General features: G+C 37.1%; 1 protein-coding gene across 4 annotated transcripts in view; it reads left to right on the forward strand.

The window, feature by feature from the left end:
• The window catches only part of brd1a (bromodomain containing 1a), a 131,407-nt gene that overhangs the window by 27,982 nt on the left and 77,509 nt on the right, over nucleotides 1-25,916 (forward strand). For all 4 annotated transcript variants that reach the window (XM_051933901.1, XM_051933905.1, XM_051933910.1 and 1 more), the window contains exons 3-5: nucleotides 1,971-2,127; nucleotides 4,884-5,015; nucleotides 5,417-5,545. In XM_051933901.1, coding sequence (XP_051789861.1) covers nucleotides 1,971-2,127; nucleotides 4,884-5,015; nucleotides 5,417-5,545 — 418 coding nt within the window. The remainder of the gene's footprint in view (nucleotides 1-1,970; nucleotides 2,128-4,883; nucleotides 5,016-5,416; nucleotides 5,546-25,916) is intronic.

Below are 25,916 nucleotides of genomic sequence, written 5' to 3' on the forward strand. Positions count from 1 at the left end.
ACAAAGTTGTAAGCATCCGTACATGTACGTAGTTATTGTTTGTACATTCACCATACGCGTGTGCAGCACAATAAAAGTCATAATGACATTTTAATATGTTACTTATAGCATGTCCCGTCTTGGTTGCACATGTATAGGGCATGTTCCTGTAATCGGACCAGCTGGTTATTAGGACCAAAATGATCGCGTCCCGATGTGGTCCGATTAAGCGGAATCGACTGTACTGTATTTCTGTTTTGCATAGTGCTAATCTAGACAATTAAAAAGAAACCTACGAAATTGAAATTTTCCTATTTTTTAATAACAAAGTACACAAATAAACTAACACATAATAAACAAAAATAAATAAATCACAAAAAGGAATTTTCAATTAAATATGAAATAATATAAATAATGACCCTTACAGATGAACAAATTAACAAAAAGATTATGCACACTTCTTGAATAAGTAACTTTATCACAAAGAGAAAATATTTTGTTTCTGATGTACATTCAGCTCAGAAATCAAATCTGAAATTACTGAGGCATATTGCATGACTACCTTAATTTTATCTGGCACAAAGCATTTTAAAATGGTAGTTGATACTACAAGCAGCAACATGTTTAAGATACACTTATTCTTTGTAGGGTGAGCAAATTTGCAAGCCCAAGTTTTACTTTTATTTTAATAAAACCCAAATGCCTGTAGCACATTGAAAAGCTGAGGCAAATATGATAAAAGGCACGGTTTAAGAGAAAACTGTAGTAATAAATACATTTTTTTTTCTTTCTTTCATTTTATTAGCACACATCATTTACAAAAAAAATGCGAGTACACCCTGATGGTTTAATGGTTGTTACGAGAGAAATATTAGATGTAGCAGTGCAATTCACACAGTATACTGTAAGTCTGAGTTGTGTGTAACCCTTCTTACTTAATCTGTCTAGAGACCAGACGGCTGTCCACATATTCATAGTTTACAAGGCATGCTTTTTCGAAAAGCATTAAACATTTGTAGCAGCAGTGGCAGTGGTAGATACTTTCCATTGGGTCAATATCCAAATGTATTTTCTGTTTACAGGAAATACTGATACAAAAAGATGTGCTTTGGTAAATTTAAATAACCTTCTACCTTTTTTATGTGTTCTCATTATTTTATCAGTAATTTATAAAGTTTTTAATAGCATTTAACCGTGAACTTGTTACAGCACTCAGTCTGCAGTCAGTAAATAACACTATGCAACAATGAACTGAATTAAATTCTCTCCACACAATAAGGTGCCATCTTGTCAGAAACATTACATTATTTATCATCTATTAGTAAATCCCAACCCTCCATAGGTTTAATGTCAGATTGGCTTTTACTTGTATGTGATGTTGTTACGCCAGATTTAGGTAATATTTTCTGTTGTTTACATTTTTTGTTTACATTTTGAAACATAGGAAAATATTAAAATATCAGTATGCACCATTCATTATGCTTATCTAAATAAACTGTCATATCTCACTGTAGCACACATCATATGCCATGAGTTAATGCCATGAGTACAAGACAAAACATCATTCTGCCTACTATTTTTAGAGATAAAGCATTTGAATTCATTAAGTATTTGGTAGTACACTGCCAGGATTTTTTAAAAAAATCTTCATTTCAATTTCTGTTTGCAGTTGGGAATAACTAGCTGTTAATATACTGTGTTTTTTAATAATACAAGCAAAAAATATTAAAATTGTTTAATGTTAGCACAGTTTAGTAAGTATTTATAACCAACCCATATGTCAAAGGGTCAGCTTCCCCACTACAGTAATCTCTGAGTTGCTATAGAGTAAATGCAGAAGTGGCAAGTTTTCTATTCCAAATAGGTATTTTTACCTTTTCCCCACTCCACAATCTAGATAGTCATATGGTATTAAAATTCCATGTCATTTGCTACATGTTTTATTTTCCTTCTAAATTGTTAAATGTTGTTCTTTTTTGTTTTATTTTCAGGTTGAACACAATTCTTAATCAGATTGCCGTACAGCGTAAGAAATTATTTATTGAACGTATTTTAAGCTATTGGTCACTGAAAAGACAGTCCAGAAATGGTGTTCCATTATTGAGGCGATTACAGTCCAGTTTGCAGTCACAACGGACTTCTCAGCAGGTAAAAATCTGAAAAATTTGTAGATTCACCATGTTAAATACTAATAAATCTAAAGTAGATTAATATGTGCATGTTGCAGTTTTATAAAGCACATGCTCTAAGCATTCAGTTGTGTTCTATAGTAGAATTTCTTTGTGTTACTGTTTGCGTAGTGTTTTTTCTGTTTCTTTCTCAGTATATTTTTGTTGTGTGCTTTTAAACAACAAAGAATACTGTAAATGGAGAGGTGGTATTTATTTCATAAAATTATGTAATGTAAAGCGAGGTTATGTTAAGTTTATGCTATAGGATAAGACTTAGTGCTGTTTTATTGGCAAAGGGAGGTCGTACAAAGTATTAAATGTAGGAGTTTCAATAATTATGGCATTTATGGTTTTGTTAAAAATAATTTCTTGATAAGGAATTATTTTTTCTCAGAATAATTTTACTTGAGTTAAAGGCTGGATAGTGTGAGATTAAGGTAATTGATTTTGTTTTCAACCCAACCCCCAAACCCAGATCCCCCAACACCATCATCACCATATTTCAAATGTCAATTTCACCACACTGTTCTGAGTATGCCAGTTTTCCTTTTGCATGCCAAAAATGTGCTCTTTAGGTGGATTGAACATGATGTATTGGACCCCGTGTCAGTAGTTTAGGTGACTGAATATGTGACTAGCTCTGGGACTATAGCTATTCTCCTATGCCTGCCAGGAAAGGCATTGCCTCCATCCCTTGACCCCGAACTGGAAGAAACTTGTATGAAAATGGATTAATGTACTTAGTTTATTCATAAATAAAAACACACTAAACCTTTGTGGGGCAACTGCAACAGAAAGCAGACCTAGATGTGAGAACTACAACACAAAAACCACAATCTATTGTACAAAATGTAATGTTTCTCTGTGGCTAGTGGTAAACAGAAATTGATGTGTGGGAGTTTTACCTTGGGACGCAGTAGTTTTGTTGTCTCTCAGATTGCTGCAACATGTAGCGATATTCGGTAATGTTATTACAATGATTGAAAGGTAATTAAAAATGCCTGCAAATCATGCCATATTGGCACAAAACTCTAAAATTTGATCTGCCTCATCATAAATTGGGACATTTTATCCAACAGGAAGCTATTTTTGTTTTTTTCCTTAGAAACTTTTTAGAAACTAGAATTAATAACTTTTTCTTACTCAGACATAAAGTCCTCAGCTGTTGTCTTTCTACCACCTTCTGATAAAAAAAAAAAAATGACTCTGCATGCATTATAGAAAAAAAAAAAAAACGCACTTCGTTGTTTGATCATGACTTGGCTTGACTGTAGCTCATAATTTGCTAATAATAGCATGTCACAAAAAGCACATAAAGCTGAGTTTTGACTGGTATTGCGAGCTGTGCAATCAGGAAGACAATGGCACTGGATTTAAAAAAAAAAAAAAAAAAAAAACTAAGGCACTGCTTTGATATGTAGAATCAGTTTATTTCAGATTTATTGTCTTATGCACAGTACAATTACATTCCTATAGTAGTGACCATCCGTGTGGATCGAGGAGAAAGGTGGACACTGTGGATTGCGGAAATAATGAAAAATATATATATAAAAGTTTATTTTTCCTTAAGGATAAAATAAAGATAAAAAAAAAAATAACTGTCTTTAAGTGATGTAGTGATGTTACAGTAAGAAAAGAAATAAGCTATACTCCTCATACTGGCCAGTGCCTAAAACAAATGCTGAGTCAGCCTCTTAAGGTTATAGACATGCTACATCTGAGACACACTATTTGCTTCCAATCAATTTTGGAACCAAAATTACTGGCAGTACTCTATGTCTTGTTCCTCCTACCAGTTCTTTACTTTTATACAATGCGGTATGGGGCTCCCCCTTGTATGTCAAAGTATGTGTAAATTAGTACAAAACATCAAAGGGGGCAGATTGGTAGTTCCCATAAAGCTCCAAGCATCACTGGTACCAGCCCAGTTCAAGCAGTCCGAGCACTATGAAATCTGTGAACACTTAAGTGCCATGGTTTCTACAAATATACCTGTGCTATAAAATGCCTTGGCTATGTACTGTAAAATCAGTTTTTTTGGAGAGAAATGTCTAAAATGCCATTTGCATCTGCTTCATTCCATAAGTAGAATAGTAGCTATTTATTTTTGGGTATGTAATTTAGGCACAATAATGCCAAAAACCCCTTATATCATAAATGGTTAATATGTAATGGTTTCATTTATTGCTACTAGGTAAAATAATGTTATCATTACCTAAGGTAAAATAAATAAGTTTTAAATCATTTTTGATACCCTTTGTGTGAAATACAGTTTCTAAAAGATAAAAGATGTTGAGTCTGTAAAACAAATAAAAAAAACATTTATGCTAACACTGTGGTAGAGAGCTTACCAAACCAGTTTTTAAGAGTAACAGATATTTCTAATTGAAACTGATGCTGGGTAGAGTAATGCCTGCTAACAATTTCTGATTTAAAATAATTTAAAAACTAAAGGACTGTAATTGTTGTTGTTTCTTTCCTTTGTACAGTAGTATTGCAGCTAATGTAAAGTATATATGCTTAAAGGAAGACCATATGCTTATGGCTAGTTCTTTTGTTGGAAGATTTAAGTACAGTAAAATGCAAAAAGAAAATGTAACAGTGCAAGATTATTTCTATATAAAAAGTAATTGAAGCGTGTTTCTATGGAACCTAGAGCAAAATAGTTGAAGTTGAGGATCTGGCTTTTTAACATACAACTTTTGAGCTTCTTTTAATTTTTTTCCCAAACAGAAAAAGGATGATGAAGAAAGCAAGGCTTTAAAAGAACAGTTAAAATATTGGCACAGGCTTCGTCATGACCTTGAGAGGGCACGCTTATTGGTAGAATTGATACGAAAAAGAGAAAAGTTAAAAAGAGAAGAGGTAAGTAATGACTGAGAAAAACTAATCATGAATCAATTTTTTTATTGTATATTTTACCAGTGGAATGGATTAGTTTGTTCTCAAGTGGTTACTGTTTTATCTGTTAATATCAGGATTCCATGTTTAAGGCTGTGTGCATTTAGTGAATATTGTATGCAGTATGTTTGAGTGTGTTTAATCATGAAATTTAACTGTGCAGAATTTTCTTCAGTATGCTATTCAGTTTCACATGAGCAAAACTTTAGAATTGTAGCATTTTGCTAATGATTTGGTGAAGTGAGAAATTTCTTCTGTTTTAATATAAAATATTGACTTGATAATGTTATTTGGCATTACTTTTTTACTTCAACAGGTCATCTTGATAATGTTATTTTGCATGTGCTTATTTTTTACTTCAACAGATCAAGCTTCAGCAAGTTGCTCTTGAGCTGCAGCTAACTCCTTTCACTGTTCTTCTGCGATCAGTTATTAATCAGCTTGAAGAAAAAGATTCGGCTAAGATATTTGCCCAACCAGTTAACCTCAAAGAGGTATGATCACAAATGCTACAGTATAAGATATCTTCTTTATTGAATTTATTAAAACCATACAAACAAGTCAAACTTAACAAACTAAATTCAGTTCAACCCCCACCCAATAGAATGAGAGGAAGGCCAACAACCAGAGTAAAACTTTAAGAGTAGAAAAGAGGGAGGAGAATCCTTTTTCCTGATATAAAAGCTTATTCTAAAATATTATTGATTAGATCCTGCCAGGTTTTTAAAAACATTTTGAACAGACCCACTAAGTGAGAATTAGATTTTTTCCAGTTTCAAATAGTGTATAACATCAGTTACTCACTGTCTTAAAAGAGGTAGGCTAGGATTCTTTGTGTTGAGCAAGATAAGTCTACGTGCTAGTAGTGAAATGAAAGGCAATTACAGTTTGTTTGTCCTTCTCCACTTTAAACATATCTTGGAGTACACCAAACACAACTGTTAATAGATTAGGAGTGATTGTGACACCAAGGCTGTCTGAAAGGCATTTAAACATTTTGGCTCAGAATGATGTTAATTTGGTGCACGTCCAAAACATATGGCCCAATGAGCCCTCAATTGCAACGTTCGCAGGTTGGATCTTGCCCTGAAAACATTTTGGACAATTTTAAATGAGATAGATGTGCTTGATAAAAGATTTTCAGTTGAATAATTGAATGCTTTGTGCTAGAATTAATTCTGTGCATGGCTGCCTTTTATTACTTTTCTGAAATGTTGAACAGGAGATCCTTTTCCCACTGTACTCTGGGATCTTTGAAAGGAAGGTACTTTAAAATGTGTTTTGTATACTATAGAAATTTTGTCTGAGTCCTCAGAACTGATTAATATTTCTTTTGGAACGTAAATAGGTGTTAGGTGAGGAGAATTGGGCCACCCTGGAAAAGTTGGACTACCTGTGCAACCTCTATAGTGTCCAGGTATTGCCTCATGGTACCAGTAGTGACACTGACCATAGCCTGATGCAAAACTAATGAAGAAAAAGTCAGAAAAGATTAGGAGGGAAAAATGTCCGTGGCCTCCACCTGTTAAACCATTCCTGTTTTGGGGGTCGTCTAATTTTTGCCCCTCTAGTACACCTATTGTTAATTTCATTAACACTAAAGCAGCTGAAACTGATTAACAACCCCATCTGCTACTTAACTGATCAGATCTATATCCCAGAGGTTTCATTCACTTGATGCTATACTCTGATTAAAAAGTGTTCTTTAAATTTTTTTGGGCAGTATAAATTACATTAAGCAAGCGTCAAAGATTGGAAGCTAAGTGTCAGCCTTTAATAAATCCAGTTTGATCTTGTGATATTACCGAAGGAAGCACTTTCTCAATCCTTCTAGCTAGAACTTTGGAGAGTATCTTAACGTTATTATATAGAGGTGAGATTGATCTATATGATGCACATTGTAATAAGTCCTTATTTTTCTTAAAGACTGTGATTAATGCTTGGTGAAAAGTTTGTCATGAAATTTTATTGTCTCTAGCTTCTATAAATGTTGCTAATGAAAGGGGAGCTAACTTATGAAATTTTTTTTTTTTTATAAAATTAGGTAGGGTAGTCATCAGGGCCTTCTGCCTTCCCACTTTGAAGTGGCATCTAGCAATTCTGAGATTGTCATATTTACCTGTAATGCATTTCAAAACACATTAGATTGTTTCTTCTTTAAACTGAGTAGAATATAAAGACTTAGTGGTCTCTAAATGTATACAGTACACCCCCAAAATTTGTGGGGGTTACATTCCTAGAGCACCCACGAATTGTGAAAAACCGCGACTTTTGGATGCGGTTAAAAAATGCCTATTTTTATAGTTTAAACCCTAAATACAGTATGCCCCCAAAGTACTTTAATTTTGTTGCAAACTCAGCTTAATACATTAATACATTACCTAAAAAATTTCCTTAATGCATCACCTAAAATCAGAAAGTAAAGGTAAACCTGTATACTGTACAGTACTGTACTGCTATGTCTCCCGCGGTGCTAGAATGTAAAATACCGATGTTACCGCTATACATAGTGTAATTCATGCAAGTGCATTTTCTTTGGTATGCGCTGTCGTTTTCTTTGTTATAAGTAGAGTAAATACATAATCATTTCATTTAATTAAAATACAGCAAAATGTATGGGTAATTACCAATGATGAATGATATTGATGATTATGAAGTAGCTGTGCAGTACGATGCAGAGGATTTAAAACTCCTCATATGGCGCACCTTCTTTAGGCGCTTCAGGGGGAGTCGTATCTTTCGATGGGTCATCTTCTGGTGGGGTTTCGTGCTGGCTTTTCTTTATAGGTTTCAGGAACATTGTGATGGGAAGTTGCTACATTGTCTCCTGTAGCGAACTGCTGCTACAATTTCCGTGCTTTCTCACAGATGATGTTACCATCCAAGGGGATGTTTTTATTTTTTTCTTCCTGCAGTCTGTGATCCACAACGCCAAGGCATATTTAATCCTGACGATATTTTTATTCCTTACAATCGTTACCTTTTTGGCACTATCACAGAAACTTACAGATACGTTACTCCAGATTGCTGCTTCGTTCTTCTTTATGTAGCATGCGGTGCCTTCATTAATGCCATAGTGGTGCGCTACTGCAGCATAACTTTTTAGTTCCCAGAGCAAATCCAGTAGTTCAGCCTTCTCCTAGAGTGTTTTAAACTTCTTCTGGAGCTTAGGCTCAGTTCCAGAAGCCTTGGAAGGTACAGGGCGTTTCGGTGACATCTTGTGTGTTTAAGACTAATAAAATAAATACAATAGCAAAATGGAAAACACAAGGACACTCACCTGGGGCCTCATGTATAAATGGTGCGTACGCACAGAAATGTTGCGTACTCCCGTTTCCACACTCAAGTCGCGATGTATAAAACCTAAACTTGGCATAAAGCCACGCACATTTCCACGGTAACTCATACTTTGGCGTACGCAATTTCTCCAATCGGTTTTGCAGACTGGCGGCACCCAGCAGTGCTACTGTTCCTGTGTGATCACCTTTCTTTCTTAGATCCATATTCCTGACGCTGCTTTATAAATACACTGCAACTAACTGCATATTGTTTATTAGTGTAATACATCTGATTGTAATTAACCTGCAGCAATATAATGGTCCAGGGTATAGCCATAGTATTCCAAATACCATAACTGCTTTAGCGTTGTAACTCTCACTGCATCTTCTTCTTCTTTCAGCTGCTCCCATTAAGGGTTGCCACAGCAGATCATCTTTTTCCATATTACTCTCGCTGCACCACTCAGAGTATTTATATCACTGTATCTGAGTGGGGAATCACAGCAGCAGCTGATTGGAAAGAGAATTATCGCTATACAGCATGAAGCAGACGCTGACTGAGCCATGGCAAAACACTTTATAGAGACTTCCCAGTACGGACTTCGCGGTTTAGAAAAGGTTTCATCCCAAGAACTCTAAACGCACTCAATCAGTCCATCAAGTGCTCCTTGTAGAACTGTTTACTTATAAGTACAATTACCTCACTGTAAACTTGCACTACAGTTATAATACTGCACAACCTGCGCCACTTTATAAAGCGCGTATTTACATATGATGACGGTATTCATTTTTAAGATGAAATCCAGCAAAATATGTTGATTATATTATACAGATAAAACTTTAACTTCATTTAAATAATCTGTATTGTTAATAATTAAACATGTGAGGACACGGTGCCGCAGCGCTAGCTAGTTCAGGGATTGTTCCTGCATTGCGTTGTATTCTTGCGCTGACGCGACACTGGAAAGATAGATGGATAGAATAATTAAACATGTACTACGAAGATATTTCAATGTTCCTTAAAAGTTTTGAAGAATCGGCGTTCTAAGCTTACAGATGGCTTAACGTCTATTACAGAGCTGATTGTGTGGCGATTGGGCATTTGGAGAAAGAAAAGTAAGGACAGGAATTGGAGGTTAGTACGTTTGAAAGAGACAGTACTTCTGTAATAAATTATTTCATCGAAGGTCGCACATGGCGCAGCAAGACTCTTGCGTGAGATATGAACAATCACTACGCCACCGTGTTCCCAAGTTTAATAACATGCTTTCATTCCTATCATCATGAAAATGATATCACGTATACATCTCAGTATTTTAATTATTCAGAGAGCTGTAATATCACGAATGTAATGGATTCTGTGTCCTGTCGGAGAAAGAGAAAGAACGGAAGCACGTAGTGATTCACACACACAGAGCACATAGAAGATCAAATACAGAACAAAGCATTTAACGTGCTACTTGAGAAACTAGTAAAATAAACGATTTTAAGATGAAGTTTATGATGTTCTACTTTAATGGCAAAATAAATTACGTGATTAAAGTGGAAATTTCGAGATTAAAGTTGACATTTCGTGCTTTTTTCCCCACTGTGTGCCGATTTGTTTTGTCTGTACCCTAATAAGCTTTCATATGACACTCAGACGGTGGGCTACGACTCGCCTTTTCACTGCGATTTTGATATGCGATTTCTTTTTTATTTCGGGCACTGTGCGACTTTGTGAACTTGGATCTTTTGAGTTTCTCCGACACTCTGTCACTCGATCAACTTCCTTTTGTTGTTTATTCCACTGTTTAAACCAACAAATAGTACTTTTTCCTTTGCCTCCACTTGGTATTCACTGAAATTCTTATATTTTCCCCTGTGCTTTTCCCATTGTCTTTTCACAGAAGGCTATTAATATTGATTTGCATATTCAAAGAGGCGTAATTCTGGGAGGAGTTGGGGCGGGACAGAAGGCACGTGCCCGTGCGTTACTTTTCACGCTGATCGGGATTTATGTAGTGGAAGAACGTGAAAGTTTGCGTGCGTACAGATTCCTGCATCTGGATTTTTCTGTGCGTATGCACAATCCCGCTTTTGTGCTTACACCATGTTATAGTGTGAGTTCTACGCACAGCGTTATACATGAGGCCCCAGGAGAAGCGTTACAGGGCAGCAGTCAATCAGCAGCAAGGAGAAATGAATAACTCTCTCGGACTGGCTACTTTCACCATCCCAAACCGCGTTTCCCTCAGCGGTTGCTTCCTGTCCTCTCTACAGCACAGTATTGCCACAAAAAAACCCATAAAAAATTTGCGGAGGATATTTGCACTTTCCTCTAACAATTAACAGTTAGGTTCTAAGGAAAAATCCATGAACCCTGAACCGCGACTTCACAGGGGTCTACTGTGTATTATATTTTTATGGTCAATGATTTTTGTCTTCACCTGTGTTGGTAATTTCTGGTATTGCATTGCCAACTTCCTGCTTGTGAATTTGTTGAGCTTAGATCTTATTAGCCTTCTGTTCTTGCTCATAGTAATGAGGTCGCAGTTTAAAAATAAGTTGTTCCGTTTTTTGTTACCAAGACGTCAAGTTCTGATTGCAAACGCCGTCTTTTCCTATAAAGTGGCTCAATTGAGAACCTGGTATGTTATTTATCTATTCTGACAATTTCACTGATTAACTCTGATGCGTTCTTGGTTTCTGATTTATTTTTATGGGTGAGATATGAAATAATCTGTACTGTTAAAATGCCTTCAGAGGTTCCCAGAGTATTCCTGCAGAGACTTGCTTTCTTATATACAGTGGTGTGAAAAACTATTTGCCCCCTTCCTGATTTCTTATTCTTTTGCATGTTTGTCACACAAAATGTTTCTGATCATCAAACACATTTAACCATTAGTCAAATATAACACAAGTAAACACAAAATGCAGTTCGTAAATGGTGGTTTTTATTATTTAGGGAGAAAAAAAAAATCCAAACCTACATGGCCCCGTGTGAAAAAGTAATTGCCCCCTGAACCTAATAACTGCAATCAAGCGTTTGCGATAACTTGCAATGAGTCTTTTACAGCACTCTGGAGAAATTTTGGCCCACTCATCTTTGCAAAATTGTTGTAATTCAGCTTTATTTGAGGGTTTTCTAGCATGAACCGCCTTTTTAAGGTCATGCCATAGCATCTCAATTGGATTCAGGTCAGGACTTTGACTAGGCCACTCCAAAGTCTTCATTTTGTTTTTCTTCAGCCATTCAGAGGTGGATTTGCTGGTGTGTTTTGGGTCATTGTCCTGTTGCAGCACCCAAGTTCGCTTCAGTTTGAGTTGACGAACAGATGGCCGGACATTCTCCTTCAGGATTTTTTGGTAGACAGTAGAATTCATGGTTCCATCTATCACAGCAAGCCTTCCAGGTCCTGAAGCAGCAAAACAACCCCAGACCATCACACTACCACCACCATATTTTACTGTTGGTATGATGTTCTTTTTCTGAAATGCTGTGTTCCGTTTACGGCAGATGTAACGGGACATTTGCCTTCCAAAAAGTTCAACTTTTGTCTCCAGTCCACAAGGTATTTTCCCAAAAGTCTTGGCAATCATTGAGATGTTTCTTAGCAAAATTGAGACGAGCCCTAATGTTCTTTTTGCTTAACAGTGGTTTGCGTCTTGGAAATCTGCCATGCAGGCCGTTTTTGCCCAGTCTCTTTCTTATGGTGGAGTCGTGAACACTGACCTTAATTGAGGCAAGTGAGGCCTGCAGTTCTTTAGACGTTGTCCTGGGGTCTTTTGTGACCTCTCGTCTCTGCGCTCTTGGGGTAATTTTGGTCGGCCGGCCACTCCTGGGAAGGTTCACCACTGTTCCATGTTTTTGCCATTTGTGGATAATGGCTCTCACTGTGGTTCGCTGGAGTCCCAAAGCTTTAGAAATGGCTTTATAACCTTTACCAGACTGATAGATCTCAATTACTTCTGTTCTCATTTGTTCCTGAATTTCTTTGGATCTTGGCATGATGTCTAGCTTTTGAGGTGCTTTTGGTCTACTTCTCTGTGTCAGGCAGCTCCTATTTACATGATTTCTTGATTGAAACAGGTGTGGCAGTAATCAGGCCTGGGGGTGGCTAAGGAAATTGAACTCAGGTGTGATACACCACAGTTAGGTTATTTTTTAACAAGGGGGCAATTACTTTTTCACATAGGGCCATGTAGGTTTGGATTTTTTTTCTCCCTAAATAATAAAAACCATCATTTAAAAACTGCATTTTGTGTTTACTTGTGTTATATTTGACTAATGGTTAAATGTGTTTGATGATCAGAAACATTTTGTGTGACAAACATGCAAAAGAATAAGAAATCAGGAAGGGGGCAAATAGTTTTTCACACCACTGTATTCTGTAGTGTTGTCATCAGCTAATAACAGGGTTTTAAGACTCCGGCTGTGAGATAAATATTTGGGGCATAAGCTGTAGATGACAATAGCATTGTACTTGCAAGATTTGATTGTGGGCAAAACATTATCTGTAAAGAAATACATCATTGTTACTCAAGAATTGATTATGGGTGAGAAGAAGGAATATACTCTTGAATTTGGATTTAGAAATCTCCAAGGGTCTGATAAGTTATGAACAATTACAAACTGTTTAATTGTTTTTACAGTGTTAGATGATATCACCCCTGTGGCTGAATACCTGTCCAGGTCTGGATTTAAAACACAGTTAAAGTTTCCAGTCGTCATTTTCTGAGTTTTCACATTAGGAATGGATGCAAATATGTTTTGGATAAAGTCTCTATCATCCACATTGGATATGTAGATATTTCTCAAAATCACTTTACAATTAAAATATCCATAACAATCATATATCACCCTTCAGGTACTACATTTGATACTACCAATGAAATTGTTCTATGTTTTAAGATTCCCATACCTCCAGCTTTCTTTGTATAGCTGGAGTGGAATATTTGACCAGTCCATTCTCTTGGAAACCAGAACTGATCCTTGCTTAATAAGTGGGTCCCCTGTAGAAATACTGTCTTGGCATTTAGACCTGTTAGGTGAGAGAATACTTTCTTTCTCTCTAATTCATGATTGAGACCTTTGACATTCCAACTCACAAAGTTCACTGTTTGATCATAGAGATATTGCTTCTGAACTTTTGTTGACATTTTGTAGCCTTAAATTAATGTAGTATACCGTATTAAACTATTTCAGTTAAGACATCTAATGTATTTTTTGATGTTAAAAGTATGTTATTGCATTTAGTTCACTGAACAGCACTTTCTTACAATAACTAACATTCAAGCCATTTTCAGCAATCATTAAGGGTTGAGGAAGTTTTTAATTAGGAATATTTGCTCCAGGCGTGTTGTTACAATATGCCATACTGTCTGTTATTTAGTATGCAATATGAATATTTGGAAAACGTGTGGCTAAATGTATGTTGTAAAGCGTTTAGTTTTCCAGACTGGATAATGAATTGAAAAATATTATCATGATTATTAAGAGATGGGACTGTTTAGAACATGTTGTATATCCTGTTTATTTGTAAAATTTAGAGGGTTCTTTTGATTGCTTATAGACTCAAATGATTGAAGGAAGGAGAAACATTTTTAACAGCTAAAGGCAATTATTAATACATCTACATGGGCACTTGAATGATGAAAGAAAGCAGTCCATTTTTTTAGTTACCTTCTTTTACTGTGGAATTTTGTATGTTTTCTTATTTTCTTTCATAACAGCTTGAGATTTTTAGGGTGTCGTTTTGATGTAATGTTTGCCAGATCAGCACTAAGAAATGATGGTCATTGCTAACCAAGTTATCAAATAACAGTTCTTGCAAGAAAATAAATAACTAAAACAGTACAGCTTTGCCGCTACAAGGCAGAAAAGAAGAATAGTTACAACTAAACAATGTATTACCGTAATTCAGGCCATGAGTTTTCTAAAAGTACCTCAATAATACCAGATACTTGATTTTTTTCATTCTGAGAAATCCTATCGATGATTCAATATGTCCCTTCTAATAGAAAGAGGAACTGATGTCCTGATTGCATATGTCTGTGAGATTCTTTAGATCAAATCTGTGTTCAAGAGAAACATTGCTAAGTATCATAACTGCATACTATTCTTTGTGTTAGCTGTAAACAAGTAGATTGTGTTCTTTGTCTAGTAAGACGCCTTTTCTGTAATCAACAATCCAAGCTATTAGTAGAAGAGTATGTTTTTTCATTTGCCAAAGAAAATTTTATTGTACAGAATTACCAAGAAGATATACTTTTTATATACAGGGGGAAAATGTTTTATTAATTTTATATACAAACTCTCACCTAGGCATCTTTTCTCCATAGAAATTCTACCTCCTACATTAGGAAAACTAAATACATTGACTAAATATTAAATAAATATCTCATATATTTAATGTAGTAAAAAAAATAATGATCAGATGCATTCCATTCATGTTAGAGAATACTTCGTGTGAATACTTTAATCCTCCCCAATCTAATATTACTTTTGTTAAATTATTTTCAAAATTTAGGAAACATTATAAGTAGTGAGTCCTAATTTTGATTCTATTTGATCACAGTATGAAAATAATTGTGAAATTGTGGTGTTCAGGATCTTGAAGACCTCACTGCTGGACCCTCCTGCTTCTTGGCAATTCAAATAAACAGAGCTTAATGAAAATATTGTCACACACATTGTATGGGACATTAGCTGTTCCCAGGCTTATGCAATTGTTCTTAAATGTGGGTCATGACCCTCTAAAAGTGGGAGTGATAAAATTTTCTTAGTGTAAATGTGCAATGTCTGGCAATATAATTTAACAATTCCAAAATCCAGAAAGCTCCAAAAAATCCATCTCCTCCTCATCCCCGCCCAAATCCCCAAATGATTTAGGATGTAATCTGACAGCTGAATACAAAAATATGCTTCCTAAACATGAGCAAGATTTATGATCAATACAACATAGGTTTTTAGATGTTTGTAAATTTAACAATGAATTATTCACAACTAGCCAACCCGCGGCGTAACATACGGCGCATAATTATGTATTGATGGGTGAACACTTGCTGAACGACACAGTTGTCGAAATGGGGTGGGTTTGTGGATACCACTGTGAATGAATGAAAAGATGGACCTCTGGCGAGAGAGCAACATACAATTGTCCGTGACTGAAAGCGGGATCGTCTGTGATGATGGAGGCCACGCTGGTGAAAGTTACTTCTTCGGTAGGGATAAGTTTCAGCACTTGTTCATTAAGGTGTAGCGAGTCTTCGTTGTTGATGCTTAATATAGCTTGCGTACTGAGTTGTTCCTTAGTCACAGTTGAGAAACACTTTTTTAATGTCTTTTAAGCACAGGGAAAAAAATTAACATGTGAAACATCCATAATGTAATAAGCCACCAAGAAAAGTAACATTGCAACAATGCACGCTACGATCCAATCGCTGTAAACAGAAGTGAAAACAAAATCGAGGCTGGTGCATTCTTTAACTGCCTTGTAGCGCAATGGTAGTGCTGCTGTTTTGCAGTAAGGAGACTGTGGAAGATTTTGGGTTCGCTTTCCGGTTTCTCCCTGTGTAGATAGCGCTTTGAATACTGAAAACACCGGTATATCAATGTAATGAAGTATTATTCTTATGTGTCCAGCGCTCTCTCTCTCGCGCACCTGTATGCGTGTGTGTGTCGCTCGCTCGCTGCACGTGTTCCTGCAGGCATACCAGTAAGTGAATGAAAAGATGGAACTCTGGAGAGAGCAACATACAACTGTCCGTGACTGAAAACTGGTTTTGGCAGATACAATTGTCAATTTATCAATTGTCATCGCAAAGGCAAATCTAACAGGAAATTGTCTTCGTGTTAAAGTAAAAGGCAAATTATCCGCGACAAACAAACTGTTTTACACGCTGCATACCAACCCGCGGCGTAGTATACGCCGCATAATCATGTTTTTTAAGCAGAGGGAAAAAATGAACATTTGCAAAATCCATAACGCCGCTTTCAGTAAGTACAATGCACGCGCGTTTAATTTGTCAGCCATCTTTTCTGGTTTGGGCTGCTTTTGCAGGGTTACCGCTTGTGCATATTAAATCTTGAAATCCTTCGAGTAACTAATTAACTAACTAACACCCACCCACCCAGCTTGTGAGAAAAAAATGTGCCCGTTCTTTCATCATTTTGTTGCAGCCTATCAAAGACTTGCTGATCATGTTTTCTAGAGTCAGTATACAGTGGAACCTCGGTTCACAACCATAATTTGTTCCAAACCTCTGGTCGTACACCGATTTGGTCGTGAACCGAAGCAATTTCCCCCATAGGATTGTATGTAAATACAATTAATCCATTCCAGACCATACGAACTGTATGTAAATATATTTTTTTAAAGATTTTTAAGCACAAATATAGTTAATCATTACACCATAGAATACACAGTGTAATAGTAAAAACATTGAATAACACTGACACAAACACCCAGGCTCCCTGCTGAGCTGCATGCTCGCTCTCTCTCTCTCTCTCAGCAGCACGCGAGCCCCCCCTCTCTCTCAGCAGCACACCAGCCTCCCCAGCCCCCCCCCTCTCTCTCTCAGCAGCACGGAGCCTCCCCAGCCCCCCCCCTCTCTCTCTCAGCAGCACGGAGCCTCCCCAGCCCCCCCCCCCCCCCCCCTCTCTCAGCAGCACACGAGCCTCCCCAGCCCCCCCCCCTCTCTCTCTCTCTCAGCAGCACTCGAGCCTCCCCAGCCCCCCACCTCTCTCTCTCAGCAGCACTCGAGCCTCCCCCCTCTCTCTCTCTCAGCAGCACGTGAGCCCCCTCCCTCTCTGTCTCTCAGAAGCACGCAGCCCTCTCTCTCTGTAACATTGCAGCAGTTGTATAAACACTTTTTTTTAAAATGAGTTTTAAGCACAGGGGGAAAAAAGTAACATTTGAACAAATCTGAACTTTGTTTAAAAGCCAACCAAGATAGTAACATTGCAGGAGTTCACCATTTTTATCAGGCGACTGACAGTAGTGGAGTCAGGCACAGAGAAGGTCAGCTGCTGGGAAAGCGTCTCGACTGTTGCAGGGCGGTGAAGCAGGTGAGACGCTAATGAAAAAGAGGCACAGGACTTATTGGTTTTTAAAGACTGCTTCCTTCATTGTGTTTTAACTTCAGTTTTAAAGGATTGCGCGGCTCTCTCTGTCGCGCTGCCTGTGTGTGTGCCTCTGTCTCTCTGTGGCGCTGCCTGTGTGTGCGCGGCTCTCTCTCTCAGGCTGCCTGTCTGTGCCTCTGTCTCTCTGTTGTGCTGCCTGTGTGTGCATGGCTCTCTCTCGCGCTGCCTTTGTGTGCCTCTGTCTCTCTCTCTGGCGCTGCCTCTGTGTGAACCAAGGTTCCACTGAGGTTGACTAATGAAAAGTTAACGTGGCTCAGAGCTGCATGTGGACTGTGGCACAGACAAACAGAAATGACGGCATGTTTTCCGAGGCATTGCGTCCGAGTTGGTGAGCGTGGCTCTGCGAGTTGTCGTCGCATCCAATGGTCTTAGAGTTGGTGGGCGTGGCTCCTTCCTGCGTGCGCCATGGGTGTCTTACTTGTCGGCGGCTTAGTGAATCCACGCCCCTTCCGGCGTGCTTTCCATGGTCGGCTACTTGTCTTCTGGCTTAGTGAATTATATATATAGATTATACTGAAATGAATGAGAAGGGAGCTTAAAATGTCCTATATGATGTTACTGTTAATATTTTAAGTTACTTTTAACTTCGTGGACTTTTGGAGCATTTTGTTGGATACTGCATATGCTGTGTATGGGTTTATTACAGAGTTGATGCTGTTGTTTCAAGTGTCTCTTTTTTACAATATAGAGGAGAGGTGAAATTTTTGGTAGTGGAGTCAGCTAATACTTTTTTGTTATAAATATTCATGTTCTTTTTTTTTTTTCTTTTTTTTTTTTCTTTGATGAAAGTGAAAAGCTTGAACTATCATGAGGATACAGTGGTGTGAAAAACTATTTGCCCCCTTCCTGATTTCTTATTCTTTTGCATGTTTGTCACACAAAATGTTTCTGATCATCAAACACATTTAACCATTAGTCAAATATAACACAAGTAAACACAAAATGCAGTTTTTAAATGATGGTTTTTATTATTTAGGGAGAAAAAAAATCCAAACCTACATGGCCCTGTGTGAAAAAGTAATTGCCCCCTTGTTAAAAAAATAACCTAACTGTGGTGTATCACACCTGAGTTCAATTTCCTTAGCCACCCCCAGGCCTGATTACTGCCACACCTGTTTCAATCAAGAAATCACTTAAATAGGAGCTGCCTGACACAGAGAAGTAGACCAAAAGCACCTCAAAAGCTAGACATCATGCCAAGATCCAAAGAAATTCAGGAACAAATGAGAACAGAAGTAATTGAGATCTATCAGTCTGGTAAAGGTTATAAAGCCATTTCTAAAGCTTTGGGACTCCAGCGAACCACAGTGAGAGCCATTATCCACAAATGGCAAAAACATGGAACAGTGGTGAACCTTCCCAGGAGTGGCCGGCCGACCAAAATTACCCCAAGAGCGCAGAGACGAGAGGTCACAAAAGACCCCAGGACAACGTCTAAAGAACTGCAGGCCTCACTTGCCTCAATTAAGGTCAGTGTTCACGACTCCACCATAAGAAAGAGACTGGGCAAAAACGGTCTGCATGGCAGATTTCCAAGACGCAAACCACTGTTAAGCAAAAAGAACATTAGGGCTCGTCTCAATTTTGCTAAGAAACATCTCAATGATTGCCAAGACTTTTGGGAAAATACCTTGTGGACTGATGAGACAAAAGTTGAACTTTTTGGAAGGCAAATGTCCCGTTACATCTGGCGTAAAAGGAACACAGCATTTCAGAAAAAGAACATCATACCAACAGTAAAATATGGTGGTGGTAGTGTGATGGTCTGGGGTTGTTTTGCTGCTTCAGGACCTGGAAGGCTTGCTGTGATAGATGGAACCATGAATTCTACTGTCTACCAAAAAATCCTGAAGGAGATTGTCCGGCCATCTGTTCGTCAACTCAAGCTGAAGCGATCTTGGGTGCTGCAACAGGACAATGACCCAAAACACACCAGCAAATCCACCTCTGAATGGCTGAAGAAAAACAAGACGACGACTTTGGAGTGGCCTTATCAAAGTCCTGACCTGAATCCAATTGAGATGCTATGGCATGACCTTAAAAAGGCGGTTCATGCTAGAAAACCCTCAAATAAAGCTGAATTACAACAATTTTGCAAAGATGAGTGGGCCAAAATTCCTCCAGAGCGCTGTAATAGACTCATTGCAAGTTATCGCAAACGCTTGATTGCAGTTATTGCTGCTAAGGGTGGCCCAACCAGTTATTAGGTTCAGGGGGCAATTACTTTTTCACACAGGGCCATGTAGGTTTGGATTTTTTTTTCTCCCTAAATAATAAAAGCCACCATTTACAAACTGCATTTTGTGTTTACTTGTGTTATATTTGACTAATGGTTAAATGTGTTTGATGATCAGAAACATTTTGTGTGACAAACATGCAAAAGAATAAGAAATCAGGAAGGGGGCAAATAGTTTTTCACACCACTGTATATTTTTCTTCTCATCACTGGACTAGAATACTTCGACATGATGTAAAAAGTTCAAAATTATGTTTATCATACTGTTTAAGCTAGGAGAATGAAACACTCATAGGAAGGAATATCTAGAGCAGATATGATAGGCTGACAAAGCCATTACGTAGCACTTCACAACTATACACAGTCTGCAGTTAGCCCTAGCTTGTCTTGTGGCATTACGCACATAGAGTGAAACCTAGGTGTCATCATTTCAGATCCTACTTCATAGCAGGAGTGCCGTAATGGTGACAGTTCGAAAGTAAAGACATTTTAATGAAGCATTTAAAAAATAGAACAAATACAAAGGAGAAAACCCCAAATGTTGAACCATAACTAGTGTTTTTTTTTTTATAAATATATTTGACTTCATAATGACTGGGGTATCTGTGACATCCAGCAGAAGAGAACAGACAGTAAAGTACTGCGCAATAACTTAGATGCTGAAGTTGAGTAATGCAGGGAACAAGTAGAAAAGTACATTTTAAAATTAGAGCAGTTGTAGAAAGTGAGAAGGTAATTGTTGTTAGCTTCTAGGGAATTGGTGGTGGGCAACATGTAACCTATGAATAAATTGTTGTTGAATGAATTAATAATTGAAACTTTTCAGCAAAGTACAGCATTGCTTGAAAAATGTAGAGCCCATTGTGCTTTGTTAAAAGCTACATTTTTACTATAAAATAATTTCTCCATCAGAGTTAGTCCTACATTACTATTATAAAAATGTATTGCTACACATTCCATGTTTGTATTGTTTAGAGGAACTGATGTGTATAGTATAAAAAGAAGTAGATAAATAACTGACTTGTGCTAAGGAAGAGCAACTGCTTTCTTTACCTCAGTCACCATTTATTATAACCAGCTGTTAAAGTAGTAAATAATGCCAATTTAATTAATGAAATATTTCTTTGCCAGAATAGAATATGAGGCTATTACACTGTATAAAATGTTAGAAAGTTGTTTAAATTGGTATTACTTAAGCAGTTTAGTGATGTACACATTGCTATAATTAAGAAAATAAAATTCTGATCACCTTAGAAAGGCATAGGAAATAGGGATGCATCCCAAAACTAATTAGTACTCATATCAGGTCTGTATAGCTTCCAAAGTACTCCTACGTGATAGTGAGTTCATTATATGGCTTTCTCAAAAGCATAATATCCCAACCTGTGGCAGCATTGCAGGGGAGCCACGGCCAAACCCGGTGGATACAACCTTCCCACAAACAAAAAAGAAACAACCCATAAATGAATACAATAAATGGCAGCGTTAACTGGCAATAGGCAGGATGTGTGTTGCCTTGGATAAATGTATCAGCTAAATAAACAACTAATAGTTTTTTTTAAAATGTCTGTGGTTCATTTTAAAATAACCGTTGGAATCCATTACATACATCCAGCTACATACAGTATTCCACTTGAGGCCTAAGTAACATTTTGTATAGCATAAGAATGACCTCTTGATTAATACTCTCCACAAGTTGTGCTATGTAACATAACCGCTTATTGGCTTTCTTAATGGCCTATCTACACTGTCTGAATGTAGACCGAGGTCTACTATGACTCCCATAATTTGAACTTTATAAAGTTTTTTATCCTACTCTCTGCACATTCAAATGTATAGTTTAGTCCGCAACAGACTCACAATGTAAGAACATGTAAAGCTACTTGATGCATACTCTAATGAACACTGACTACCAGTAACATGTGACAGTCGTTGGTTGGTGGGGACTTGTTAGGAAAACAGACCTATTGGAGGTCATCAGCCTGTCCACCGCTATAGCAGCATATGCTTCTGTATATTTTGGTACTCAATAGATTTTTAATAGAGAAACTGTGTCTGATTAAATTTCAGAACTATGAAAACTATGAGAACTAACAAAAATTTGAAAAGGCTCTATTTTGTGTAGTAACCCGGGGATTCAGTCAGGACTCCATTTCTGTACTAAGTGGTCTTATTTCTTAATGCAAATAAGATGAGTTATTGTAATGTATAGCGTAGTTAGTTATAAACACATTTTTCTTTTTGCTAATGTTGTTTAGGCTGTTTTAATACAGTGCTATTTATGTAAGCGAAGCATTTCTAAACATGAAATGTCGACAGGCTTGTCTCCCTGGTCATCTGTCTAGATCAGTGCTACTCAACTTCATGTACTTCAGGGGCCAAAAACTGGGAATTAGCCTGACTAAAGTGCCGCAATGCAAAACAAGTAATATATTCTGATATTTTGCTGTTAGTTGTTTCCTAAAGATTTAATTTAGAATGTTTTAAAACTAGCAAATATATTTAATAAATTTTCTTTGTATTTGGTGTTATATTTAATAAACAATCCTTCAGAAGAATAATAAATGTAGAAATTAACACTTTATTTAAAGCTGAGCTAATATAAGACTTCTCTTGATGTAATCATATCACTAGATAAGAACAATTTTATTAAAGTAAAAATGCATCTTAAAATAATTATGAAAGCTATTTGAAACTTTAATGTAATTTAGATCAACTAATATTTTATTCCCCAATCTACTTTTGCTGTTTAAATGCCTGCATATAAGGATAATATGTAAGTAACATATGAATACTGCCATGCTCTACCATAAATAGAAACGATAATACAATCAGGATGCTTATCAAGGTTCCCATTCCCTCTTATCAATCTTAAACAGTTTATTAATATAACTTTAAATCCATAAACATCATGTAAAATAGAAATATTGAACTTAATGAAAATTCAGTTATGATTAATTATATACACATTCTTTTGTGAAAAATGTGCCCAGCAGTTGCTTTAAACTGTAACTCGTATGTACATTAAAGTACATTTAATATAATCCTATATACAAAACACATACTGTAAACTTGTCTAATGTGAAGACTAGGTTTGCATTTTGCTGACCAGTTTTTTTTATGCCAGGCTGATACTCAGTTATTGCAGCACACAGAGAGCCTGTTAGGTGCTTGTCAGTGAGGGAATTGTGTTGTTTGCAGTTGATAGTCTCCATTGCTGAAAATGCGCTTTCACATGCGTATTTTTTTTTGTGCAAATTAGGACAGCACCATACTCTCTGCCTGATACATAATGTATCCAGAAGTTCAAAACTGGTTTCTCTTTATACTTACATCATAAAATGCAGTCATTCTGCAAATCAATAAGCTCATTTTCATATCTGGCTTTTGAAACAACAAAGATCTCTGTGAGCTCCGAAGCAGATTTCACTTCAGTAATAAATGGATTTTCAATTGCATGAATATTTTGGATCAGTGGTTTTAGGTCATTCAAAAGATTCTTAAATTGTCCTGAAAGTTCAGCAAGATAATCTGTGAACTCTGCCGGGTGGAAAGCAGTGCTGTACAGCTGACCAACTCGAGCACTCAGGGATGGAAAATGAGTAAAATCGCCTTGTTGAAGCTGTACTCGATAGAAAAGTAGCTTTTCTTAAAAAGCCAAAACACTACTCACAAGAACAGGGAGACTTGTCTTGTTTCCTTGTAACTTCAGATTAAGTGCATTTTAATGTCTGTAAGAAAAGCAACATCCAGTATGAATTTTTCGTCATTGACGTATGCCAGATCAGTGTGCTCCTTCTGCTGAATAAACTGTTGAATTATTGGGAGCAAATCTATAAACCTTAATAAAACACCACCTCGGATTAACCATCGAATTTCGGCGCGTAGCGTGATGTCGTGATAGTGAGTTTCATATTCCTACACTGTGCTTTAGTGACTGTCCTTGGATATAATTTGCAATCCTAATTACCTTTTCCATTGTCACCTTCAGATTTCCTTTTTTCAATTTGCAACATAACTGTTCTTGATGGAGAATGCAGTGATATGCAAAAAACATGGGGGTATCTGCTTCTTTTTTCAGTAACGCTATAAGACTCTTCTCTTTCCTGACCATTGATGGAGCACTGTCGGTGGTAACCGATACAAGTTTACTGAAGTCAATTTTATTTCCTTGTCCCATAAAAAATCAAACAGAGCCAAACAAATATCCTCTCTTCTTGTTCTGCCTTTAAGTGAGAAAAGTGTGAGCATTTCCTCAGCAAGATCCACACCATTAAAAAAGCGCACCCACACCATAACATGGGTCATGTCTGATATATCCGTTGAGTCGTCAATGGCCAGACTAAAATGTTCCACGTTACTTAGGTTAGTTATAATTCTTCTTTCAAAAAGTTTGTCAGAAATTGTTTCAACTCTTCAGGCTGGTGTAGAATCTGATAGTTACAATTTGGATATCTGATCAATGATATCATCTTTGTTTTTAAAATCAGTGAAAAGAGATGCATTACACTCCAAGAAACATTTCTTAATAAGCTCACCTTCAGTAAAAGCTCTGTGGCTCCTTATAATGTTCCAAGCTATTTTATATGAGGCTTCTGTGATAGAAGCACTCTTTTATTTTGCATCATAGTAAATTTTGCTGATCATGTAGGCTGTCTAGAAGTGGGCATATTTTATTCTAATAACATAAAAATAACAATAAATCCGGGTATCTCAAATTAAAGTCATTATCGGGGTACCAGAGAATTGTTTTAAAATCTGCTCTTACAATAGCAAAAGAGTCGTTTAGAGCGGCAGGATAGAAAAATTTGCTCCAAAATGCACAGTGAATGGTTGTGTTTAAGAAGGAGAATATTGTCCATTTTTACTAATGACAATAATCATTAACCATGCAAAATACAAATACAGTAATCCCTCCTCCATCGCGGGGGTTGCGTTCCAGAGCCACCCGCGAAATAAGAAAATCCGCGAAGTAGAAACCATATGTTTATATGGTTATTTTTATATTGTCATGCTTGGGTCACAGATTTGCGCAGAAACACAGGAGGTTGTAGAGAGACAGGAACGTTATTCAAACACTGCAAACAAACGTTTGTCTCTTTTTCAAAAGTTTAAACTGTGCTCCATGACAAGACAGAGATGACAGTTCCGTCTCACAATTAAAAGAATGCAAACATATCTTCCTCTTCAAAGGAGTGAAGCAAACAAATCAATAGGGCTGTTTGGCTTTTTAGTATGCGAAGCACCGCGGCACAAAGCTGTTGAAGGCGGCAGCTCACACCCCCTCCGTCAGGAGCAGGGAGAGAGAGAGACAGAGTTTGTTTTTCAGTCAAAAATCAATACGTGCCCTTCGAGCTTTTAAGTATGCGAAGCACTGTGCAGCATGTCGTTTCAGGAAGCAGCTGCACAAAAGATAGCAACGTGAAAATAATTTTTCAGCATTTTTAGACGAGCGTCCGTATTGTCTAGGTGTGCGAACAGCCCCCCTGCTCAATCCCCATACGTCAGGATCACAGATAGTCAGCGCAAGAGAGAGAGAAAAGTAAGCAATCTAGCTTCTCAGCCATCTGCCAATAGCGTCCCTTGTATGAAATCAACTGGGCAAACCAACTGAGGAAGCATGTACCAGAAATTAAAAGACCCATTGTCCGCAGAAATCCGCGAACCAGCCATAAATCTGCGATATATATTTAAATATGCTTACATATAAAATCCGCGATGGAGTGAAGCCGCGAAAGGCGAAGCGCGATATAGCGAGGGATCACTGTAGACTGATTCTGGAAGTGATGTTCAAAAGCAGATCTCTACAGTACTGCATTATTGCAGTAATACAATGTCAAAATTATTTTAATGAAAAACTTAGTTTTTGCCTTTTAATATATTTGAGTGATGCCCTATCCTGAATTTATTCATGTCTTCTGTTGCCAGGGAAAGGCTATAGCCAATACTAACCTTGTGCTGGAATTAAGCTGACTTATTTTTGTTTTATGTGTTTTGTGTTCCAATTACAAATCCTCACTTCCCTTTGAAAGTTTCATTGTAAAATCTTATCATATAAATTTAGTTACAGTTCAAGTTTGATTTGTTCTGGTTGGTCAAGTGACATTTCTGGAGTCTGCCTGCTTTTACTTATGCTAAAGATATATCCTAGCCTTTTTCTCCTTGTGAAATCATTAATTGATCACTGAAATAAAAAGTTGGCATTCAAGATGGGGCAACTTTTT

The sequence above is a fragment of the Erpetoichthys calabaricus genome, chromosome 1, assembly GCF_900747795.2.
Source record: "Erpetoichthys calabaricus chromosome 1, fErpCal1.3, whole genome shotgun sequence".
In the NCBI taxonomy this organism is placed as follows: domain Eukaryota; kingdom Metazoa; phylum Chordata; class Cladistia; order Polypteriformes; family Polypteridae; genus Erpetoichthys; species Erpetoichthys calabaricus.